General features: G+C 49.7%; 6 protein-coding genes across 6 annotated transcripts; 2 read left to right on the plus strand and 4 right to left on the minus strand.

The window, feature by feature from the left end:
* Positions 1-1,587: 1,587 nt before the first annotated feature.
* P174DRAFT_459884 (putative importin beta-2 subunit) lies at positions 1,588-4,586 on the minus strand (the record flags this gene model as incomplete). Its single annotated transcript, XM_024829816.1, has 3 exons — positions 1,588-1,689; positions 1,742-4,351; positions 4,485-4,586. The coding sequence occupies 3 exons, from the start codon at positions 4,584-4,586 to the stop codon at positions 1,588-1,590; spliced, it is 2,814 nt and encodes a 937-aa protein (XP_024682332.1).
* Positions 4,587-5,403: 817 nt separating this feature from the next.
* On the minus strand, positions 5,404-8,886 carry P174DRAFT_440986 (SacI domain protein). The gene is made up of 3 exons (XM_024827193.1): positions 8,500-8,886; positions 7,640-8,364; positions 5,404-7,576 (listed from the first exon to the last, which is right to left on the minus strand). The coding sequence occupies exons 1-3, from the start codon at positions 8,708-8,710 to the stop codon at positions 5,642-5,644; spliced, it is 2,871 nt and encodes a 956-aa protein (XP_024682333.1). The 5' UTR covers positions 8,711-8,886; the 3' UTR covers positions 5,404-5,641.
* Positions 8,887-9,353: 467 nt separating this feature from the next.
* Positions 9,354-11,111, minus strand: P174DRAFT_160078 (DUF803 domain membrane protein). The gene is made up of 6 exons (XM_024821201.1): positions 11,035-11,111; positions 10,752-10,975; positions 10,604-10,694; positions 10,382-10,542; positions 10,008-10,299; positions 9,354-9,953 (listed from the first exon to the last, which is right to left on the minus strand). Exons 2-6 carry the CDS (start codon positions 10,834-10,836, stop codon positions 9,476-9,478), a joined length of 1,107 nt encoding a protein of 368 aa, XP_024682334.1. The 5' UTR covers positions 10,837-10,975; positions 11,035-11,111; the 3' UTR covers positions 9,354-9,475.
* A 2,227-nt stretch (positions 11,112-13,338) lies between these two features.
* On the minus strand, positions 13,339-15,931 carry P174DRAFT_430728 (uncharacterized protein; the record flags this gene model as incomplete). Its single annotated transcript, XM_024825655.1, has 3 exons — positions 13,339-14,763; positions 14,820-15,539; positions 15,575-15,931. The coding sequence occupies 3 exons, from the start codon at positions 15,929-15,931 to the stop codon at positions 13,339-13,341; spliced, it is 2,502 nt and encodes an 833-aa protein (XP_024682335.1).
* Positions 15,932-16,300: 369 nt separating this feature from the next.
* On the plus strand, positions 16,301-18,344 carry P174DRAFT_503589 (coatomer subunit delta). The gene is made up of 4 exons (XM_024831171.1): positions 16,301-16,381; positions 16,438-16,880; positions 16,934-17,130; positions 17,197-18,344. Exons 2-4 carry the CDS (start codon positions 16,458-16,460, stop codon positions 18,107-18,109), a joined length of 1,533 nt encoding a protein of 510 aa, XP_024682336.1. The 5' UTR covers positions 16,301-16,381; positions 16,438-16,457; the 3' UTR covers positions 18,110-18,344.
* A 1,605-nt stretch (positions 18,345-19,949) lies between these two features.
* Positions 19,950-23,070, plus strand: P174DRAFT_405884 (CeGAL family transcription factor). Its single transcript, XM_024824088.1, has 5 exons — positions 19,950-20,053; positions 20,109-20,368; positions 20,425-20,536; positions 20,585-21,354; positions 21,432-23,070. Exons 1-5 carry the CDS (start codon positions 19,970-19,972, stop codon positions 22,870-22,872), a joined length of 2,667 nt encoding a protein of 888 aa, XP_024682337.1. The 5' UTR covers positions 19,950-19,969; the 3' UTR covers positions 22,873-23,070.
* Positions 23,071-23,217: the final 147 nt, after the last annotated feature.

Genomic DNA, 23,217 nt, shown 5'->3' on the forward strand with positions numbered 1-23,217 from the left:
AGTCCCGGTAGTCTCTAGTCTCTAGTCTCGATAGTTTGCATGCAATTAGACCAGATCGCCATTGTCTGCGATAGATAGCCTTGCCCCGAAGGTCAGTTCTTCAGTCTTACCTAGATGGGAGTCAAAATGCGAGTCCGGTTCTCGATTGGCGAGATTGCACATCGATATTATTGACGGAGGGCGCCCTATCACGCTTGCGTATCGACTTCTACAGCCTAGCCTTGGAACTTGAGATGTCTATGCATGCATCGGGGCAACCCCGGAAATTGCCCAGAATCGCTCCCCGTATCAAACTTATAGATTCATTATATTCAATCCTCAAGGATAACACGGAGATGGGAGGATACAGTAGTAGCGAAGCCGTAATGATAGCCTCCTTCCCATTCAGGCCTTATTTCGCGATGCGAGTCTGCACTCGCTCGCACTTGCACTGATGAACAGCCGGTGATCAGTGCTCTTGCCAAGAGGCGATTGCTTCTATACTTATCTTCCCCCCTCCGATCTAGGCTTTGGATGGTTGATCTTCATCTCGTCTCCGCTCGTGTGTACTCCGCGGAGTTCACAGAAGATACACCAGTTTTCTTATGGATTTGGACGGTGAAGATATGATGTGGGAGTCGGAAGCAGCTAATAGCATACAAGTATTGAAGTATACTTGTATGCAGCCAGTGGGCTGGGAAACTGTTAAAAATAGATGTCCGAGATCAGGTCTGTGTTTGATGCCGGGCTGGAAGTTAGAATAGATTTCGGGCTTCTGGTGAATAATGACATCGACATGATATTATGTTGTTACATGTTGGGATGGATGCCTCTCACAACCCAGAGGGTCTCTCATATTGCCATGCGAAAGGTCAGGGACATCTGATGCCTTAACAGACCATCAGCTTGCTGATAATGCGTCTACTACCTGCCTTGTTAAGCTACCAGTCTTAGCCAATGTTGAAAATGACACAGCTCTCGCAGTTGCCATGCATTTTGTTTCTATCAGCGTGAAAGAAGAAGAACACTTCTGGCCGAGTCGCCGTTCACTGCCTGCAGGTATCGCCATCAAGAATAATCAATCGCTACCTAGTCTATCATATCTTACTAGCTACCTTAGCTATCTCATAAATTTCATAACAAATCGACAAATGGTACAAAATCCTCGCCCATCCATCCAGAGTCCTCTCGCCGCATCTTGCCTTCTCTTTCGTGGTATATACCCTTCTGCATTATACTGCTTTTGCTTCCCCAGACTCATGATCAAGAGAACATTCGATGCTGCCACTTTTCATTGCAGTAGTACTGTCACTGCCCATCAGATCAACACTCTATGCAGACCCAAATATCACAACATGTGCGTAAGAAGAGAAGGACAGAACACGATTAAACTAGACAGGAAACACGCCCATATGAAGTAAACATAAACAAATCAAGGCTCACTCCGCCCTAATGAATTGAACAGAAACACTCGCCACACTCAGAATGCATCAATCATTAAGAAAAGGGAGGAAAGAAGAATGTAATGCATTTCTGAATTGCGCCGGTCCCCCATCAGAAGGAAAAGAATGTTTTTTTTGAGACGAAATCGTAAGACAACTGCCGACTCTAAATCTGGTACACAGAACGGAGTTTCTGGACCACGTGCGGCGGAAGCTGGGTGAGGAACGAATCGAAGTCGGGTATCATATTTTTATAGCCTTGCAGGACCTGTTCTTGATTAGCAACTGCCAGCGAACAGTAAGATAAAAGTACAACGAACCTGCTGGAACGAGCTCTGGATGTCATGGTAGTCCTCTTGATGAAGTGACTTGGCAGGGAAGGTGGCAATGGCCTGGAAGTACTCGCCCAGACAAGACTCCAGAGCCTGCGGGTTCTTCATCACAACATGGTTGAAACCGAGGAATGCGGATGCCTTTTCGCGCGTGAACTCAATCTTGTTCATCGCCTTCAGGAACGAGCCCGCATACTCGGCCAGGTGCGAGGCAAGTTGATCGGAGCAGCAGAAGCCCAACCTTCCGAGCGCCATCGCGGCATTCTCGTTCACCGAGTCGATGATCTCCTCGTTGTTAATGATGGTAGACAGTCCGTGGTACAGCTTGTCGGCGTACGGTGCCAGATTGGCTTTCTCGGTGACGGCGATTTCACCGCACGACCAGCAGGCATTGTTCAGCACGCTGAACCCGGTGTGTCGGTCGTCATCTCGGATTGAGTCCAGGTCGAGCTGCTTGATCAAGGTAGGCATTATGTTGGGGATGTATGGCTCAAGCTGAGGGAAGATATTGATGGCGCAGTCACCGAGTAATGCGTACGACGACTGCCGGACCTCGTAATTCGGGTCCTCCATGCAGAAGCAGAGCAAATCAAAGAAGCGGGGTTGCGAGCTGGCAACCAGTTCGCCGCTCTTCTGGGGATCGATGGCTTGTATGATCGCACTGAGGAGGTCCAGGCTGGTCACCAAGAAATCCTTGTCGGGCTCATCAATGGCTTGGTTGTTCACAGACGCAATATATTCCTGAAGGTTCTCGTAGATGATCTTCGTGCACCGTTGGAACAGAGCAGGCGCAAATGGAGCAAAGGCGTCGCCGTACGCCGCAGCAATGTACCCCAGGCACTCAAGTAAGGGGAAGAGTTCCCGAGACTGGTCCGTCACCTTGTTGTACCGATCAATCAGGGCAGGCATCAGGATATCCACCAGGTGCGGTTTCGCCAGCTCCCCCATTACACATTCAGCAAGCGTCTGAACACAGTCGTACAGGATGTACATATTCCGATCCTTGTACTTTCCAAAGCACTGCACAAACTGTCTCAAAATCGGCTCACAGTAGGGTATCAAGTTGGCGTCCGACTTCTCCTCCAGGCTGGCAAAGGCCGAGGCGGCCGCCTCTTGCACCTTCTTATTGCCGTCCAGCATCCGGCGTAGGATACCCTCCATCATAGGCTCGAAGAAACGAGCCCTTTCTGATGGGTCAACCAAGTGCGAAGCCCATTCCGAGTACCGTCCAAGACACCAGCAGGTAATCTGTCGTACGACCGGCTGGGGGTCGTTCAGAAGCGAGATCAAGTAGGGGACAAGCTCAGGGAGATGGGGCGTGACTGCATCCATACAGCCGTCTGCAACAGCGCCGAGCGTCAGGACCGCGGCTTCACGCTGCGGCCATTGCTCATGGCGGAGAGTTTCTTTCAGATAGGGTAGGATGATCTCGAAGATCGGCTGGTGATAAACGTTTGAAAAGACGTCCAGCGCAGCCGCAGAACACTTTCTCAGAGTCCACTCGTCCTCCGGGTCATCGCCAAACTCGGAGTCCTCGATCTCACCCTCGCTCAGGTCGTCATCGTCATCTTCGTCAGCGGCCGCGTCGCCGTTAGCCTGCGCTCCGGACTTGGAGAGGTCTAAGCGAGCGGCTTTCGATTTGGCGAATTGGGGTCTGAGATCCTCTTCACGGTCTTCCAGTTCAGCATCGTCGCCTTCACCCGATAGGCGAATCGCTTCATCCTCATCGTATACCATGCTCCGCAGCAGCACGGGAACAATCTTGGGCATGTGTGGCGCCAAGGGCTGCTGCAGCTTCGCCTGCTCGCCTGCAACAAGCCAGAACTCCGCCGCATCGAGCGCGAGTTCGGGGTCCTCCGCGTTGTTCTGCTGCATGATGATGTAGTTGACCAATCCTTCCATGTGCGGGACGAGCTTTTCGGGGGCAAAGTCCACCAACTGTGCGAAAGTCTGACACACCATACGTCGCACATCGGTGTCGGTGTCGCTGGCGAGCTGGAACAACTGCGAAAGGAACAGATCCAACGAGGCGATCAACGCCTGCGGTCTGCTGGGGAGGAAGACGTGGATGGTGCTCAACGCCATAGACCGAACCCTGGAGCTCCCGCTGGTTGTGAAGTCCATCAACTTCGGAATAATCACATCGAGAGGGCGTTGCCCCTCGTAATCCCGATCAAGGACCTTGCGGTTGTCTTCGCAAACCTTCGCGAGGGCCGACATGGCGGCCTCCTGAGCCAGGACCGGGACGTCCCCCGACGCGTTCTCCACCAGACCCAGGAGTTCATGTAGCACCTCCGGCCACGCCAAAAGCCCCGCCTGTTGCAACAGCTCCGTGATAATGCTACCGGCGGAGTTCCGCACCTGAAGGTTGCCGTCCCGCAGCCCGGCCAGGGTCGCGGATCGGATGTATGCTAAACTGGGCTGAGGAATTGTATTGTATGCGACCCGGATCTTCGTCTTAAGGTTCATCGCAGCGGCGAAACGAACCAAATTGTAAGTGTCGTCATCCATGCCCACGGCCGGGGGGATCTGCGGGGTGCAAAAAAGGTAGGTGATATAATTGACATAGTCGGGCGAGGATGTCGCTTGAACAAGCATCTATCAAACCGGAAAAAAAAAGGAAGTTTTTGTTAGTCACATGTACTAGCCCTCTGGAATGTATATGCGAGGCGAGAAAGCAAACTGCGGATGCGAAAGAACAGGAGAACGGAAAAAAAAGTGTAAAGCCTACCTGTTCGGCCTGCTTTTGTGCTGCGCGATTGTGAGGATGTAACGAGTCCCTGAGACAGCAGGCGAGCTGCCTCAATGGCTCATCCTGAGGTTGCCAGTCCATTCTGTCGAACAATATGAGAAGAAAATAAAAAAAGGAAAATAAAAAAATAAGACAACGTCGGATACGAAAGGCAAAAATGCCCCGAGAGAAAGAGTATGTGGGAGGCAGAGGAGGGAGAGGTTAGTTGGCGGTAGTAGTGTAGCACAGCGAACCCCGCCGTCCACTAGATACTTGGGGGAAAGCGGTCTCCAACCCGTGCGATTCTTCGCCTCTTCTCAGAAAAGAATAAGTATTATAGATGTAGGACTACTGGAGATCAAGTAAGGTGTATATTGTATTATTATCAATAGATATGAAGAATATGAAGAATATATGAACAGAACAAGTCTTATTGAAGACCAAAAGCCCGTCTGGTGGCTGAGAGAAAGTTGTTTCCCTGCCAGCAAAAGGTTCTTTAGGAGTGAAATTGAAATACGGATACCCACTTAAGGTAATAATGATAACAATCCCCCAAATGTACAGCCAGCAGCACAAAGTTCCAAAGGAAGACTAACTATGCGGGCGGTTATTAGTAAAGAGGAAGTTTACAGAAGATATTGCAGGATAATATGCATATCTGGAAGTATAGTGACAAAAAAGGTCTATCATCAATGGGAATTTCGTGCGGGTTCTCAAGGTACAGCATGTGTGGTAATTCATGCAGTGAAAGACATTGTAACACGCTGAATTCAAATTCGAAACCGTATTACCATTCTTACCTTAGGTACTTGAGGAGAGACTTCCAAGTCCTTTATATCATGAACCATCTTGCTCTTGGTTTGGGATGATATCAACACTTTGCACCGTTGTATGCCAGGCTCAGTCAACTCATAAGATTCGTATCTATTAAATGTGTGAAATAGGTCTATCTGACAAAGACCGGAAGCAATGCTATGCAAGATGTGCTCCTCCCTTACATTATTCTATACGTCACCTGCAATATATATCAAGAGAAAGGTCCCATGTATCAACCAGCTGAACGTAGCAGCGAGTCTCTGACGACGGAATTCCTGGGCCTTATTCGAGGAGCCTTCACTGATTCTTCACTGATAACATAACTGCATATAATCCCATCTTTACGCCCAGACCAATTTCTTGATATCATAAACCAGATGCTCCAGAATCCCTGTGCGTTTCTTGGCGTCTTCCAGGGAGATAATATCTGAGTTCTCAATCACAGACGGAGGCTTTCCTTCTTCACTGGGACGCGGTCCCTCGCCGGCCATCATCGCGCGCTCAATCTCTTCGCAGATAGACCGCACCCAGTCGGTTTCGCTCACAGTGCCGCTGCCTGCGGTATTGCTTTGTGCGACGGAGTTGGATTGCGGAAGCGCTTTGAAGGCAATGAATCGCGTGGTCGACTGCGTGCCACCTCGGAACCAAGAATACAAGCCACGTTCGCCGCTGGCCTGTGCATTGCTGTTCTGGGCCTTGGTGTCGACATCGCTTTTCAGAGAGCGAGTGTTGACGCGCCAGGCGTTCTCGCCACCTTCGCGGTACTCTATGACTAGTCCAACATTACCTTCTTCATTCGCTTGTGATTCGGTCAAAATCGATGTAATATATGTGCCGTAATTCAGACGCGATATTGAGCGTAAATCGATGCGCTCAAATGAGGTTACTTTGTCAGTATTCCAGTCAAAGCGGCAGCTGTAGACAGCCGCGTCAGTCAGGAGCAGAACCGCTTCCTCGAATGGTAAAGTCCGTAGGGTGTTGGGCTGCCGAGGAGTGAGCAGAGTCCAGCCTCCCAGGAACTCTTCCGACTGGTCGCTGATCACGATCTTGCAGCTCGTATCGATCGCGCTCCGGCGTAGTTTCTGCACGGAGATCCCGGGATCCGCTGTTCGCATCTCCATGGCAAATTCTGCGAATATACGAGTCGACACATTTCCCAGAAGATAATCGATGCATGCTTGTGAGAAGTAATCGTTGACAATATTGTTGTAGTATCTAGACAGCGTCAATCCGAAATCGTTCAGTGCGCCTCGATAGTCCCGCTTGCGAGTTCGTGTGTAGTCTCCCTTCAAAGCTGCCGTGGATGAGTACTGCTTCGAGATCGCATCTCCATTATCTGCCCAGAGGGTATTGAACCACTGGGTAGACGAGTCGCGGCTCAAATCGATGTCAATGCCCTCGAGCTTCAGTTCGCGTTCCAAGGCCCACTGGCCAAAGGCACATTGCGCAACACCGGTACGATCCAAACAGTCCATGCAGTTGGTGCGTACAATGCCCGTCTGGCTTTGAGTGACCGTACCATTCCGTACAATTGTATCGCCGTACTCGTTTAGAACGGACTCCAAACGTTTCACAAGCCGGCTCACGTTCTCGAACTTCATCCCGCGGCATTCGTTGTGGAAGTCAAACCACTCCATTCCCAGAGGTACACCGTCAATGCCGCCAGATTCGTTCAGCACCCGTGCATATTTCTCGTATTCATTACCAAGCTTCAGTTCACCGGCTTGCTTGTCGATGAGAGACACCGCTTGAAGTTTGCCATACCTGCGAGCGAGATTTCGAAAATGCCTGTCAAAAGCAAGTTGATTTGTCTCCGTCGAGTGGTGAAGCACCGGAACCGGTCTGAAAGCATATGGCGACTGAGAGAAATAGAGAGGGATCGACCCGCGCACTTGAAGGTAGGAATAGACATTGTGGCCGGGATCCCAATCAGGCACTGAAAGGATCTGCTCCGTTTCAACGGTGTTTGCTGTGCTCCCTTCGTCATCAACGCCGCGTCGAAGATACCGGAGCCCAGGTCGCTTGACCGACCGTCGCGAAATCAGAGTCAATAGGAAATTCCGCTTCTTGGCATCGACCTTGATGCTCTGTGCCTCGTCTTTCTCACCGAGTATTCGACCTTCTGTGTGCTCCTCTGAGACATTGGAATCCGGTTGTTCTGTTTTAGCTGAGACAGTGAACTCTCGCTGGCCGACGAAACCCTGCACAAGTGGTAAGATGAAACTGTGCGCGTCCGCTTTGATGAAAGGATTCATCAAGTTTCTGTTCCAGAAATACTGTAGAAATCCAGGGTCAGTTAAACCGTCTCATTATGTTCAGTTCGAAAGCGCTTCACATACCAACTCATCAACTACTTTGTGCATAGGTATATGATCTTTGCGCGCTTCCTGGACGCCGAAAGACCTTGTTAAATCGTAATCGTAGGCAAAGAAGAAGTTCTCTGAAGAATATATAAGTCTGGTGTACCGCAGCAGCTTCGGCAGCAGTTCGACCGTTGGGTCAGAAGGTTCCTTTCCACTTTCCAACGGCGAGTCTGCGCCAGCGCCTGGCGCATCCGAGACCGCAGTTGACTTTTCCAATTTCGCGATTGGAGGCTGCAGTTCGGTTCCCGAGTCCTTTTCATTCCCGAGAAGTCTCTCGGTCGTGTCCTGGCCGACATTGCTAAGCCCTGGGAGGCCCAGTGTCTTCCTCGAAAGCCAGCTCGCAGCGAATCGCCCGAACCGGACGCGCTTCTCGATCACATCTTCGGCTATACTTCCTCTGCGGTCTCGGGGGGAAGAGTCCTCCTGGGTTGGAGATGATGGCTCACTGTTGATGTCAGGTTCTCCTCCATCCGTCTCGTTGTCGGACATGCTGCCTTCTGAAGCTGTCTCGCCTACACCGGCCTCTCCCTGAAGAAGGGTTTCCTTTGCCTGAGAGATTGCTCGACTGGCATCCGCCTGCGATGAGAGCGGAATGATTGCAACATTGGTTATGGAGTATATTGGTTTGCCTTGTATCTGCGCCACTTGCTGGCGTTGCGTTATCGAGATCAGAAACGAGTATGATGCAACGGATAAGAGACCTAAATCAAGACGGCCAGTTAGCGGCCGGTGCCCAAGCGAGTTTTTGCCTTGCCAGAAGGGAAGAAGCTCGGTATATTCAGATTTGCAGGGACTGAGGACAATATCACTAATAGTAGCCGAAAATACTAACTTACCGACTAGACCATAAGCCTCCAGTCCGGCATCTTTCCTCACGGTGGGATCCGATGCCGGCGCCGACAGGGACGAGATCTTGTTCGTCTTGTAGTCAATCCGGACAGACTGCGGCTCGTAATTGCCATTGTTACGTCCTCCATTCCCATGCGGCTGAAGAATCAGACCGTCCACAGCCGCGATAATGACCAACTTGCGCAGCAAGCCAGGCATGTCGCTGGATAGAATTCTCAGTGGAAATGCGGAGCAAGTGTAACAACCCAGACTTGTGTAGGTCAAGAAGAGCAACGCTTGATATCGTAACCCAGGGTGTACAGCTGAGTTTCACAGGTATGCCAGTATGTCACAAGAGTCTGCATCACCAACGCGAGCTGTGTGACAAAAATCGCGTTGGGCGTGTGGTATGAATCGCACAGCTGACCTTGCGCGTACCCGACCCAACCCACCTTTGCCCGGCGGGAGAAGTCTTACATCATACCTAGGCAACCCCAGCGCTCGAGCGACTTGCCAATTGTGTCATACTCTCCTATCAAGTAAACAAACTAGCCATCATTGCGTACGTGAGTTCGGATTCTTAAAATAATCAATGCTTATGGCATCGATACAAGGTCTATCCCAAAGTCGACACAAGTGCGTATGTACAGTTCTTGTATCGGCACGCGACCAGGCGGGCTGTTCGCCGAGCCAAGGTGCAATTATCCAAACGAGTATCCAAAGAACATCCAAATCAATCATAAGCAGCCCTTGACCCTCACCCTGGTATATCCTGCGCTTGTAGAAAAGTAGAAGTACAGTTGCATCCCGCGACCGTAATGAAACCGAGTTAGATTGCGGCAAAAATAACGGATGAATCGAGCTGTGAAAACAATGAAACCGCAAGTGGAAGGAAGCGTTACAGAAGTGTCTTTTTTGTTCGTAAAGAAAGTAAAGACCGTTGGAGAAGATAAGAAGACATTTATGGTGATTCGTAACGTTCTATCACTCGTCATGCTTATTGAGATGTTGTGTGGTGCGATCAATATCATCGCTTCGTTTATAGGTCGGCCCCGGTTCTCCGTCGCTTTCCTCCGTCAACTCTGACAGACCGAAAGCCTGATTCTCGACATCGTAGGAATGCATGAGCCCTTCGCGGTCCCCATGCCCATTCATGAAAGCAAAGCTAGATGAACGACGGTGTGGCTCATTGCTCCGGCGCGATTGCATAGATCGCCGGGTCTGGAAGCTGGCAATGCCATCCGTAGGCACACCTTCATCATCCAATTTCGAATTAAGCATGTGTCGTCCGTCGGGATCATGCCGCGAAAGGTTCAAAAGGTATACGCCGGAGAAGATTGTGAGGAATCCGCAGAGTAACGAGATGGTGTTGACGGCATCACTTGTATTGAACCCCTTGAAGAGAATAAAGGAGGCGCATAGCGTGGCCGTTGTAAATGTGACGTAGTAGAGAGGATTGACACTGATGAACACCGTTAGCGTCAGGGCTTTTCTTCATGGAGTCGCAGGAGCTTACATGGATGTTGAAAACTGATTCAATGCCTTGTTAAAGTAGTTCATCTGTGTAAGGATGCAGAAAGCCGTGACGATCAAGAAGACGTATGTTGATGCATGTGTGAATTGGTTGTTTCCGTTGAATGTGAGTTTCAGAGCGATTCCGAAGGCCTTGACGGACATGACGGAGACGGAGCCCACTGTTGAGCAGATAGAGATGAAGATTAAGGGGTTCTTCTTTCCATAAACTGGCGCCACTCGGTAGATCATGACCGTCGAGAAAATCGCAACCGCAAGGCAATAGATAAGGAACCCTAACAAAGTGACACGAGTTTAATTCATTGTACCCAGCTCGACGTCGAGAGAAAGGAAAAGGACGATGTTCATGGGACGTACCTGGCTGGATCGCATAATCGAGGATCTCGTCAACCGTCTCGACTGGTTTATCCGGCGGCGCATGCAGAACGATGACAACGGAGCCAAGCAGACACAAGGCGCAGCCCAATTTCCCCAAAACGCCAAGTCTTTCATGCAGAAAATAGGACCCAAGGACAGCACTTCGAGAGAGGGAGGTCAGCCAGGCGCAGGAGGACTCAATCCAACTCCAGTGTTTCTTACCCAATCAACACACTAAGCGCACCAAGCGGAGTGACGAGAATGGCGGGCGCAAAGGCATACGCAGCGAAGTTGGCAACTTCCCCGATGGCCACTGTAGGTCTCCGTCAGCTTTCCATCCTATCCCTTTTGGACGTAATCGCATTCGTACATGTAGTGACTCCACCCCACCATATCGGACTTTTGAGGTATGAAAAGCCTTCTCCTTCAAATCCATGCCTTTCCGAAGCGTGCATTAACCCCTGTATGCGATCAATCAGTTATGTCGTTCTATGTGGCAGTGGTGTCGTCGACGGGCGAATCGGGGATGAGGTCGGTTTGCCGCGGGCGGCAGGCGAGGCGAACGAACCTTCTTTGTGATAACGAAACTTGTGCCTGGAAGAGGTGTCAATATGAGGCGAAAGACCGTGGTAAGAGAACAGAACACTACATACCGATAGCCATTGTTGACAGAATGGCCAAGAGCAGGCCGACATATCTGCATCCCAGGGATCAACCTGTTAGCGATGAACTGTCCTGATGGACAGGTAGTGGCGGCAAGCCGCGCGGAGTAAAACCATACTTCTCTGGAAGCATCCTAACGAATTTGCAGGAGCTGATTGCTCCTCCTCAATTAAGAATCCCAATGCGAGAGAAAATTGGAGAAAAGTTCAAGTTGAGGTCAACAGAGCACCGGAGGGTTGAAGCATCAGGAACGCGCCAACAATGACAGAAGACGAAACCGCGGATCAACAGAACAACACGCAGCAGAGTAGCGAACGAACGGATAGAGGTAGTAGAAAATTTGAGCCAGCCCAAAATTTCTTCTCTGCAGGCTTATTTTTGGGGACGATAGATGGTCGAGAACTCCCTGCGATGGTAGAGAGAGCTTTGATTGAGACTGGCTTCCTACAGTTTGGTGTTCCAGATCTCGCTGGGCTTGGTGCCTGCACTCGTGCGGTGGGGTTCCTCCAAAGACGGAACCGGGGGCTGCGCTTGGGATTGACGCGTAAGAGGCAAAGCCGAAAGGTCAAACGGAAATAATAATGAGTTATGAGGCGAAAATAAATTCGAAACAACTGGGCCATAAAGGGTTGAATCTCAGTCAAGATCAAAGAAACTATTCAAAGGTCGATGATAATTGCATACAGTGTCCATTTACAAGAAGTCTCAGTATTATGAACAATGTGATCGGCATGACCCTAGAAAAAGGTACTTCGTCCTCCACTAAAAGCCGGTCAATAAAGTGGTATTATTATTGCTGGAGAACCATTCTATCTAGGTACCAAACTAGATCATAATACCTATCTACTGCTAGCACACTGCATATATACTACTACTCAACATGCATGAACTCGATAAGCTTGAATGGATCGAGAATTGCGTAGTCTAAGGCCAGGAACCTTCATATAAGACTGTTTGTACTCCGCACAGCTAACATACCTTGTCGCATTAGAAAAGGACAATGGTGTCCTTTCGGTATGATTATTCACATTATTACATTTTACTGATTATCCCATTAGGTCCCTGCACAATTATGTAACTAATCAAATCAGCTAAATACAGAGTAGGTCCCGTCGTTATTCAAGCCATCATTATCTATTTATCCAATCATCAGCCTGTTTCAGTGGCCGTTTATCCAGTTGAGCCCGTCCTGTGGCCTCCCCTGGCTGCGATCGGCGTTTCAACCGCGGGCTTCTTTCGAGGACCTGAAATAGCAAAATTAACATGGCCGCTAAAGTGCTAAGAATAACACTCCGTGCACTGTGCCGAGGTGCATAACTATGATCATCATGGACATGATCGTCTTTGGGACCATTGTCCATGGTCTTCGGTAATAAAATGGTGTCCAGGATTTTCTCATTAGAATTATTGCCATAATCCCCTTACAGAGGAGATCTTTCAGTGCGTACCAGCGACCTTGAAGGGGACATCAATATCATCCCCTTCTAAGCCCTTAGGACACAGATGCAAGGACAAAAGCGCATTATCAACTACTTGCGGCTGTCGACCGGGGGAAGACCACCATCAAACACCATTCATGAGCAAAGAGATCAAGAAAACTCCATTAGACGCCGGCAAATCTCTAGGTACTATGCCTATGGAAAACAGAGCGCAAGACAATTATGAGATTCCGAATAGAACATGGAAAGGATTAAGCATATCATTTTGTACCGTCCAGGATAGCAAAAACGGAGTAAACCATAGCACCGAAACACCATCACGCCGAGCTAGATGCTATCGAGAAAAAATAAAGGTCCTCTGTTATAGACATGTGCACAATGGCGGAACCCATGCACAGTGACCCCAAGAGCGACCCATGAGTCGAAGGTATCATCTTGCATGCCAAAAGCCACGAAAGCAAAATGCGAGAAACAATATGCACTTCAAAACGTAGGAATGATATCACACAAACCTGACGTGGCAGACGAACCTGGCTTGCCTTCGAAGCAGGAGAATGCAGTTCGGAATACACTCGAGAAGGTGGGTGTACTCGAGTAGAAGCGTAAGACCAGAGTGTTACGTACCTTGTTACAATAGCCTGCCGAACTCTCCATTGTCGGGCAATTCCCTAGACTGAAACGGGATGGAAATACCAGAGTATATGGCCGATATGTGATCGACTCCATCGCGAAACGAACCGCTGGTTTTGCTAAATATGAGTATGTTTGTTAGATAGGGGCGTGAGCTTTTGAATGAGCTCAGGGATGGCGGGGACAGGAATGAATGAAGTAGAAGTATGGGAGCATCTAGGGGTATCACGAGGATCGAGAGCGTTTGAGGTCGGGTGAGGGATTCTCGGCGAGATCAAACTCGTCTTCCGGGTCGCGGGATCGTTTCGAAGCTCCGTTATCTAGAGATTTCAAGCCGGAGACCGGGCTTTCCTCGACAGTATCGGGACCATCGGCAAATCCCAAATCGATATACTCTTCATCGTCGAGCGGCAACTCATCGTCATGCTGGTGGAGAATTTCGGCTGGAGTATCGTCCTCGAACTCATCATGATCCTCGCCAAATTCAGTAGTGTCGCCGAGATTCCCATCCTTGTTCTTAGAATCTTTGGAAGGACTCTCGAACAGATCTTCTACGAAACCAAGCGCAGCATCGGCAGGATCTGGAGTATCACGTTCTTGTTTCTCTGGTACCTGCGAATTCGGAACTGATTCCGAATTCTTGTGCAGATAGTCGCCGTCACCAGCCCTGGAACTCTCCTCCAGACCGTGACTATGTCCTTCAACATTGTCGACAGCATCGTCAATTGAAGAACCACCATGGCCCGCCAACGGCTGTTCTGTGCGATAATCTTCGACGACAGGGTTGAGTGAGCCACTGTCTTGTCTCTCATCATCACCAACCCCAGGACCCTCAGGGACTTGCAGCTCCACAGGACCTTTCCGTTCGGGATTCTCCTCGTCACTGTTCTCGATCTCAGAATGTTCATTCTCAAGGTCACGATCTGTCTGGTCATTATGCACTGGACTGGCAGAGCCATCTTTGTCTTCCAGCTCATCGTTCATATCGGCTCCAGGCAGATGAGCCATAGTAACAGTTGTATCTGTCTGTTGCTCTTCGGAATCGTATGATTCTTCGTGAGCTGCCTCTTCGTTACCGGCGGTATCCTTGTCAAACTCGGAATCATTGGCATCTTCAACCTCTCCCTCCTCATTCAGTTCGTCCTCTTGGACATTGGTGGACGGAGCAACACTAGAGCTCTGCGTTGCCAAAGAAGCCGTGTCGTTGCCTACGAGCTCCTGGGCTTGAGATGCCTCTCTATTGTCCTGTATATCATGGTGAGACTCAGCTTCATCTGATGCAGCCTGAAATTCGCGAGCATCAACGTTCTGGATGGTCGTTGGGCGGTTCGGCGACGCGGGCTCTTCTTCTTGGCCCTGAGCTTCTCCTTCTTCTTCTTGATCATGAGCTTCTCCGTCTTGGTCATGAGCTTCGGAGACCTCCCCGAGCTGTTCATCAACTTCCTGGTAATCATCCCACAAATTGATCTCGGACAGCCCCTTTCCTTCGCTCGCAGCTAGTAGCAGATCTGAGATTTCCGCTGGAATAGTCAACTTTGTACTCAAAGTAAGATATAGCGGCTCTGGGGAATCGATTCCGTCATTGTGGCAGAGGCGCAGATAAACATCGATAACCTGGTGTAAGGTCACCTTCGAGACATGTGTGGAGTCCTGTATCAGAATATTAGCACTCGTTACCAGAACAGGTACATGCGTGGGACACTCACCTCCATGAGCTGTAAATTCAAAGACTCGATGTCTAGCACGAGAATTTCATTCTCTCCAACATGCTCATAAAGGACCTCGCGACAAGACTCGAAAAGTTTACCGAGGGGTTCGTAAGCAAGGCTTTCATCTTCGAGAAAAAAGGTCTCCGAAGAATCACCCTCGTGCGGGGGAAATAGCGAAATCTCATTGTCCTGATAATAGACCTTCACAGGATGCAGAGTCACCTGGCCCGTCGTATGAGGCCCATGCTCCGACCCTTGTTCAGGCCCTTGCAGGCTGAGATCCTGTGCTGCTTGCTCTTCTGTACCTTCATCTCCTGCTGCAACATGCTCCACAACAGGCTCTGAAACCTGGCCAGCGTGCTCGTCGCTGCCTTCGTTATAGTCATCAGCGCCCTCCGGATGATCTGGATCCGGACCAGTCTTCCCGGCATCAAGAGGGTTTAACGCGGAATCTACTTGATCTGTTTCGTTAGTGCTGTTGATCATATCTCCTCCGGCGATTTCAGGCTGATGCGCATCAGGGGGTTGATCGGTGTTGTCGTTGTGCTGATCGAGGGCTCCCTGTAATTCATGACCAGTTTCGTCGTGGTGCTCGGGTTTCGCTTCAGGATGAGCCCCTACCGCAGGCTCCTGAGCATAGTCTCCAGCGACGGGATTTTCCGCCGACTCCCCTTCTTCTGTGTCTGGTTTATCTGTGTTGTCACAAACCTGGACTTCCTGATATTCGGGGCTGCAGCATCGGCATCATCAACATATTCATCTTCCAGCATTTCTTCCTCATGTGACTCCCCTATCCCGTATTGCATCTCTACATTGTGACTCGCCTCCTGATATTGATCGTCAGCGTCGACCATAGTTGGTTCGGCGACGTCATCCATCATATCGGCATCTCTCGGTCCATCTTGGTCTATATCCTCGTCCTGTAATGTATCCGGGTAATCGTCGGCTGCAGTCATATCCTTGTCGGCATTTGAGGCGTGGTCTTCCATGACATCGAGGTCAATGTCAAAGTCATCCACATGACCCTGATATGGAGAAGCCATCTCCATCGTGTCATCAAGACCAGGGACTTCCATGTTGGAAAATGCTAGTGACGATGCAGTGGTCATGGCATAGGTGTTTGGAGTGTATTAAGGTCTCGCGTTGCTAATACTGGTACGCGCAAAACTTTCTCGGTGGCGCCTAATGGTCCGTGAGGCGAGAAGGCTGAGTGAGCCGTCAGAAAGCCACTTCTCTTTTCAAAATGAGATATATGTGAAATAAATCTTCAGCCAATCTTGATTATGGCTGGTTTGTATCGCTCAAGTGAAGTAGGGAGGGTAAAGAATGAGGTCGACGATGATGGATTCCATAGAAGGACGCAAGCAGAGAAGCTTCTTGTGCTGCGGTAAGCGAGGGGGTAGCGCGGTGCACGGACCAACCGGGACGAAGAGAACAGCAAGCGACTCCGGCTTCAATGAGGCAGATATCCCAAACAACAACCCCCCAGAAGAAGCAGCCCTTCCCTCTACATAGCAACCATCGGTTTTGACATTGATACCCAACAATCGGCAACCATGGTGTGCTTACCTTTTCCTCATGTATCCAAATCTACGCTGACCGCAGTGCCCAATAGGTTGTTCTCGCAGCATCAATATGCACTCGGGGGGCAAGGCAGTGCTCTCGCGTCAATTCCGGGAGATCGCCCGCTCCAGGATTGAAGCCTTGCTCGCGTCCTTTCCAAAGCTCGCAGATTCCGGAACCCAGCACACAACCGTTGAACAGGACAATGTTCGCTTTGTCTACCAACCTCTCGACGAGCTATACATCGTCCTAATCACCAACCGCCAATCCAACATCCTTCAAGACATTGACAGCCTTCATCTTTTCGCCCAAGTGACCACAAGCATCTGCAAGAGCTTGGACGAGCGGGAGATTGTTCGCAATGCCTTCGAATTGCTTAGCGCGTTCGACGAAATCGTGACGCTGGGATACCGAGAGAATCTGTCGCTTTCTCAGATCAAGACATTCCTGGAAATGGAAAGTCACGAAGAGAGAATACAGGAAATTATTGAAAGAGTATATAACATAGTGGCTTTTGGGTGCAGCAGCTTGCTGATAGTGATGAACAGAACAAAGAGCTCGAAGCCAGCGAGGAGCGCAAAAGAAAGGCGAAGCAGCTGGAGATGCAGCGAAAGGAGGCAGCTCGCAGTGGCCGTTCTATGGCACCCAGGGCCCCATCCTATCCTGTATACACTCCTCCATCACGTCCTGCTGCTCCCGAAACATACGATACTTATGAGGCGGAGAAGAAGAAGTCATTTGCGAAGTATGCCTTGATCTCATATTAGCCTTATCTCTGAGAGACTGTTGCTAATCAAGCTCGTTTCCTTAGGCCGTTGCCCACCCGCGGAAAAGGCATGCAACTTGGCAAGAAATCCAAGACCACAGATATTTACGAGAAAGTTCGAGGTGACCTGGGCCCCGAAGTTGAGGAATCGAGTCCATTGGTGACTCCCCAAGTTTCGACGCCGGCGGGCGAGAATGCCCCCTCCGCTCGGGCCTCATTATCCGCCGACAGAGAGCCTATTCATATCACTATTGCCGAAACAATTTCTGCCAAACTTACCCGTGAAGGTGCCCTGAAGTCGTTCGAGGTGAAGGGCGACCTGCAGCTTCGTATTACCGACCCGTCTTTCACGAAACTCAAGCTGGATCTGCTGGCCAATCCTACACATGGCGCTCAATTCCGCACCCATCCCAATGTTGACAAGGCCGTTTTCACCAACTCCTCAGCCATTCAGTTGAAAGACTTGACCAAGCGTTTCCCAGCCAACAACTCGATTGGCGTCCTTCGTTGGCGCGTTGCTAGCTCGGGGTCAGAAAATGCTGATATTCTCCCCATCACGTTCACAGTGTGGGTGAATAAGGGCTCCGACTCAACCACTGTGACCATCGAGTATGAGCTCACGGGCTCGGATACGCTGAGAGATGTTGTCGTTTCCATACCGTTTGGCGCAACAGAGCCTACCGTATCTAGCTTCGACGCTGTCTATGAGGTCTCGGGGGATAGTTTGGACTGGAACATCGGTACCGTGGACGAGACCAACGCTTCAGGAAGCTTTGAATTTGAATCCGCAGGCGACGGGGACGAAAATGAGTTCTTCCCGATGAATGTACGCTTCTCCAAAGCCAGTCCTTTCGTCGAAGTAGATGTGACCAACGTCTCCCTACTCGAGATGGAAGGGGAGAGCACAGGATTCTCAAAAGACGTGAGAAGCATTGCTGAGGGCTACGTTATCGAGTAATCACCGTTTATTCCGAATTGTATAGAGTACCTTACTAATGACGTTCGGATCGCCTTTGAATCACCGCGTTTTCTTTGTTCTCTATCGGGACTTCTTTTATTATCGACTTACCTATTTATCCCAATACTATGACATTACAACTGGAAAACGAGATTAGATTCAAATAAAACAGGAGCTTGGTCGTTTGACCTCCCAAAGCTCTAACTTACATAATGACGTGGGGGTGCTTGGCTACAACAAATCGTGTGTGCTGTGGGCTTCTTCCACACTACTTGCTACTTTAAACTACCAAGTCAGAAATGCCTGCTTCACGCCACTGCTTGCTTCCCGTCAACATTATCAGGAGAAAGGTATACGCGTTTAGTAGCTTGTTGGTTCCTACCTTTCTGACAACCTTTCGTATTTCTGACAATGATCCTTGTCCAGTTGAACAATGTCGTCGATGCTTGATCATTTGACAGACGTCAGCATTATAATTCCCTCGAGTTCAACCATACTCTTGCAAGCCCTGGCGCAACAGGCTCAAATTGGCGACAATCGATCCACGGAATGTGTTAAAGGACACATGGACGCACTAATTGACAGCCGGTGTCGTGCCAGGCGTGGTCCTTGTCGCCCTCTCCTGCGTCTCTCGACTTTCCTGTGGGTTCCTTTTACATCCCTTCCGACAGTTGACCGTCATCACACTTTCAAGGGCCCATTATTGGACAGTCCTCCATGGCAGGAACCAGGGGTCCTGTAATCCATTTTCTCATAACCATCGCGCAATGACTCTCCAACGTCAAGTTGACAAGCATGGTGGGGGCGACAATGTCATAACAACACAGCTACGCAACCACCCCCAGTTCTCGATGGGACATGGCCAGTGTCTAACAACGATACACTCTCTTCTATTCGCGAGAGTTAAATTCCCGTCGAGACTCCGTCTCGACCGTAGTCGGCTGCCAATCTTTTCGGCCATCGCCGATTGAAGATCAACATTTGACGCTATCTACCATGCTATAGACGGCTTACTAACGTGTTTGGCTCCATCGGCTACGGATAGACAGGGGCAAAAGAAGCAGACAGGAGCTCAATCTGCTGGTCCAGCGAACGTTCCAGACTTCCCGGCTATCAGGGGATCCAGATACACTTGCATGCATGGATACCTACATCCAAAGAGAAGTGGCAACCACCAGCTAGATGCCTGCTGAGCGGCAACATGCGTGATGAGCAGCTGGAGTCTCTCTCCCACTCGATACATAGCTTGAAGTCAAACCGGTATGAGGCGTAGGAGGCAATGCTGAATCCGACCTCTGTCTCTACCTTATGGTTGCCACATTGCGGTCCAGGCTGATGGGGTCAAGAAAAATGTTGATTGGATTTCCAAGGTGCTTGTACTTACTTTCGTGCGCTGGTCTAGATCTACCAGATTTAGCTCCAATATCCATAATAAGGGACATTCCCTACTTTTCAGGTACGGGGATGTTCTCCACCTCGCACTTAAATTCCGGTCTAAGTTCTCGGAATATGGAGGATATGTGATTTGGATAAGATCTTCTCTTGCTGCTCATGATCAATGCCTTTCCCAAAAGACAACTGATGCTTGTTATCTGGCCATCTACCCCTCATCCTTCGAAGCACTGACGAAGAAATTGTCTAGGGCTCTCTGCTGCTACATATCTGGCGGTTCTGTGAGATCTTAACCGTCTCTGTTAGGTAAAACTGACATAATGCTTTCGGCCTGAAGCTCTACCACAATCGAAGCTTCCTTCAGAGTATATTGACCACAGGTACGTGTCAAAACATACTGCCATCAAAACGCAGCTACTGAAAAGTGATGCTCTCCTCAGACGTTCACGCCAATCCTTGCGAATCACAATGAGCGGCTTGCAGTTTCAACCTTGGACAGATCATTTCAAGTTGCCTTGTACTGACGAAGGCTTTCCTCAATTGCCTCAAGTGGCAAGTTTTCCCCCTTTCAAGCAAATAACCAATCAGCTGACTTATCTTCATGCAGGAGAATACAATCCCACGGCCGTCAGAGAACGAATCGGAAAGACTGGGCAGTCGAAAAATGGCAATTCCAAGATTGACCGAAGGAACTGAATCTGCCTTCACATCACCTGGTAGATTTCATCGCCGTCACGTACGGCGGGCATGCGAATCTTGCAGGCAAAGAAAGACAAAATGTACAGGAGATAAATCCGGATGCCGGAATTGCCGCGAGGCTGGGATCATCTGCTGCTATACAGATGGTAAACGGGAAAAGTCAAAAAGGTGAGCCCTAGAACAACCATTTTTTTCGATGAGACATATTTGATAACGTTCAAAAGGCAACTAGCGAGCCTGTCAGCTAAGGTTCAAGCATATGAAGACGTCATCAGAAAGCTGAGTAGTCGATTTGGGGTTTCCGATGAGCGACTGATGAGCATAGCCCTAGCAGCGGTATGAGTGCGCCCTTCTCAGTCACCTCAAAGTGCTAAGCGAGGGCAGGAAATGCCACTGGAACTCAACGTACAATCAGACATGCCCGGCACATCAATTGGTGAACAGAAGCCCCCATGGAACTCTGGGTCTGATCCGCCCTCCCCTCAATCCTCTGTCGGCCCCAACGAGGTTATAGACCACACCAAGGAGGATTTCAACAGAGATGAGGCTGCCCGGGCAACAGGGTATATGGGCAGAAGCTCCGTGATTGCTTGGCTACAAATGTTGAGTAAAGAAGTCAACCAGGAATGTGAATCCTGGCCTCCCAATTCTGATACGGGCGACGATAATGGCGTGCCATCTCCATCCTTGACCCCTCGACCTGATGGCCAAAGCGACCCGCTAGTTGCCTCGTCAAACTTCTACCTCGATGATCTGGACCTACCAGCGATTGAGCCGCTCGATGCAAGTGATATTCCTTCAAGAGACACTGCTACCAAACTTCTCAATGCATATCTACATTCAGTACATCCTTCTTTTCCGATCATCGGCATCTCGACATTCTTATCGCAATTCCAAGTATTCTTCAACCAGCCCCCAGTAAAGCCAGGAAAGAAGTGGCTGGCGATTCTGAATCTCATATTCGCCATTGGTGCAAAATATGCCCACATTACCAATGCGGAGTGGAAATGTGGCGAGGATGACGATCTCACATATTTTTCGAAAGCTAGGAGTTTGAGCTTAGAGGACGAACTCCTTCATCATCCTGATCTCCAGCAGCTACAGGTTGAAGGACTGGCATCTTTATATTTACTGGCCTCTGGCCACATCAATCGGTATGCCCTTGCCGCCTACCCGTAGCCGAAGCGATCTACTGCTGAATGCGACTATGCTGACATTCATATCCTTTCAGAGCATGGAAACTGTCTGGCAGTGCGATGCGCGGGGCCTTTGCTTTGGGGCTGCATCTACGCAATGTGGGAATCTGTACATCAGATACTTCCAAGGAGATCAGATACCGTGTTTGGTGGTCTTTGTACACCCTCGATCATCTGCTCAGTGCGATGACGGGACGGCCGTCGTGTATCGTCGATAACTCATGTACCACTCCCTTACCGGTACCGTTCGATGAGTCTGATTTTCAGAAAGAAGAGGTGGTGCGCATGATAGGTGATACATCAAGAGGCAACTCGAACCAGCTGGACCGGATCCCCCCAGTCTGTCCAAGTGCGTCTGACCTGAGCACTACCTTGGATGCTGAAACAACCGATGGAACGGCCAACACGAAAGCTTCAGGAAGTAGCATGGTTGAGTACTTGAAGAGTCTTCCCCCGTGCATGTCGTTATATTTCATTCAGCTCTCCACGCTCACTTCAATCAACAAGAGGATGACTGCCAAGCTATATGGTCCCGAGGCGATGCATTCTCCTTGGCCAAGCAAAGAATTCACAATTCAGAGCCTGATGCTTGAAATTGATTCGTGGTTTATGAACCTGCCTAGTGCTTACGATTTCACATCGACTCAAACGTCACAGTGTCCTGCAAGCCAAAGGATGAGCCTTGCTCTTCTGTTCTATAGCACAAAGATTGGTATCACGAGGCCATGCCTTTGCCGCCTGGACTCAACTCGTTCGCAAGGGGAAAAGACTTTTGATTTCTGTACCAAGACCGCAGCTGAGTGTGTCGAGTCGGCTTGCCACATGCTGACACTCCTACCTGAAAGCGCAGACGCTACTTTACTTTACAAAGTGTCACCATGGTGGTGCATTCTACACTATCTGATGCAAGCGGCTACTGTCCTGCTTCTCGAGCTTACTTTTCGTGCTCAACATGTCCCAGATAAAGCGTCAATAGTCTCCAAAGCGGCCAAAAAGGCCCTGGAGTGGCTGTCAGCTATGTCGACTTTTGATGAGGCCTCGGAAAGAGCTTGGCGACTTTGTGATGGATTCCTCAGGCGACTTGCACCGCATGTCGGTGTTGATATTGAGGATTTCCCCACCGCAGGTGATACTGCTGACGCTACACCCGATGCTCAGTTTGATGATGCGGAATATACAGCTGTGGGTAGAACAAGTGCCGACAATCTAGCTACTGAGCTAGATGTCATTGCATGCTCACCCATGAATGAACCAAACTCCCCTCTGCCTGGACCGATGGCATTCGAATTGGACTCGTCGGATCCATTCGACTTCCTGAAAACTGATAAATCAGTGTCAGGTCGCAATACGTTCGACGACCTTTTCCCATACGATGCAGATACAGGTCAGATCACAGGATCTTTCTTCCCTCCTGGAAACAACATCGACTTTGATCTGGGATGCTTCTGGGGCGACCCCATTTTTTGGAAAGATTAGCACCAGAGGAGTGGCCTACGTCAATATGAAAATACCAAGGATTGGGAGACCGACAAGATAAAGACGCATTGTTACAAGGAGCAATCATTATCAAAAGCATGTTAGCCAACCTTTCATGCGCATGCACCTGCGCATGACGGAGCTTCGGATTTTCTCATCATCAATCTTCGGAAGCGGCGCACCGGGACAACTCTCACTTCATAACATTGCATTTCTATCATCCGTTCCTTTACTTTTACTGCTTGCATCGCTTCAACAACCTGCTTTCTTTTTGCCATGAATAGAGCGATAGACGGATAGACAGATAGATATATTAGATCATGATCCTGGACTCGACGGCAGAGA

Source organism: Aspergillus novofumigatus, assembly GCF_002847465.1.
Source record: "Aspergillus novofumigatus IBT 16806 chromosome Unknown P174scaffold_4, whole genome shotgun sequence".
NCBI classification, from domain to species: Eukaryota; Fungi; Ascomycota; class Eurotiomycetes; order Eurotiales; family Aspergillaceae; genus Aspergillus; species Aspergillus novofumigatus.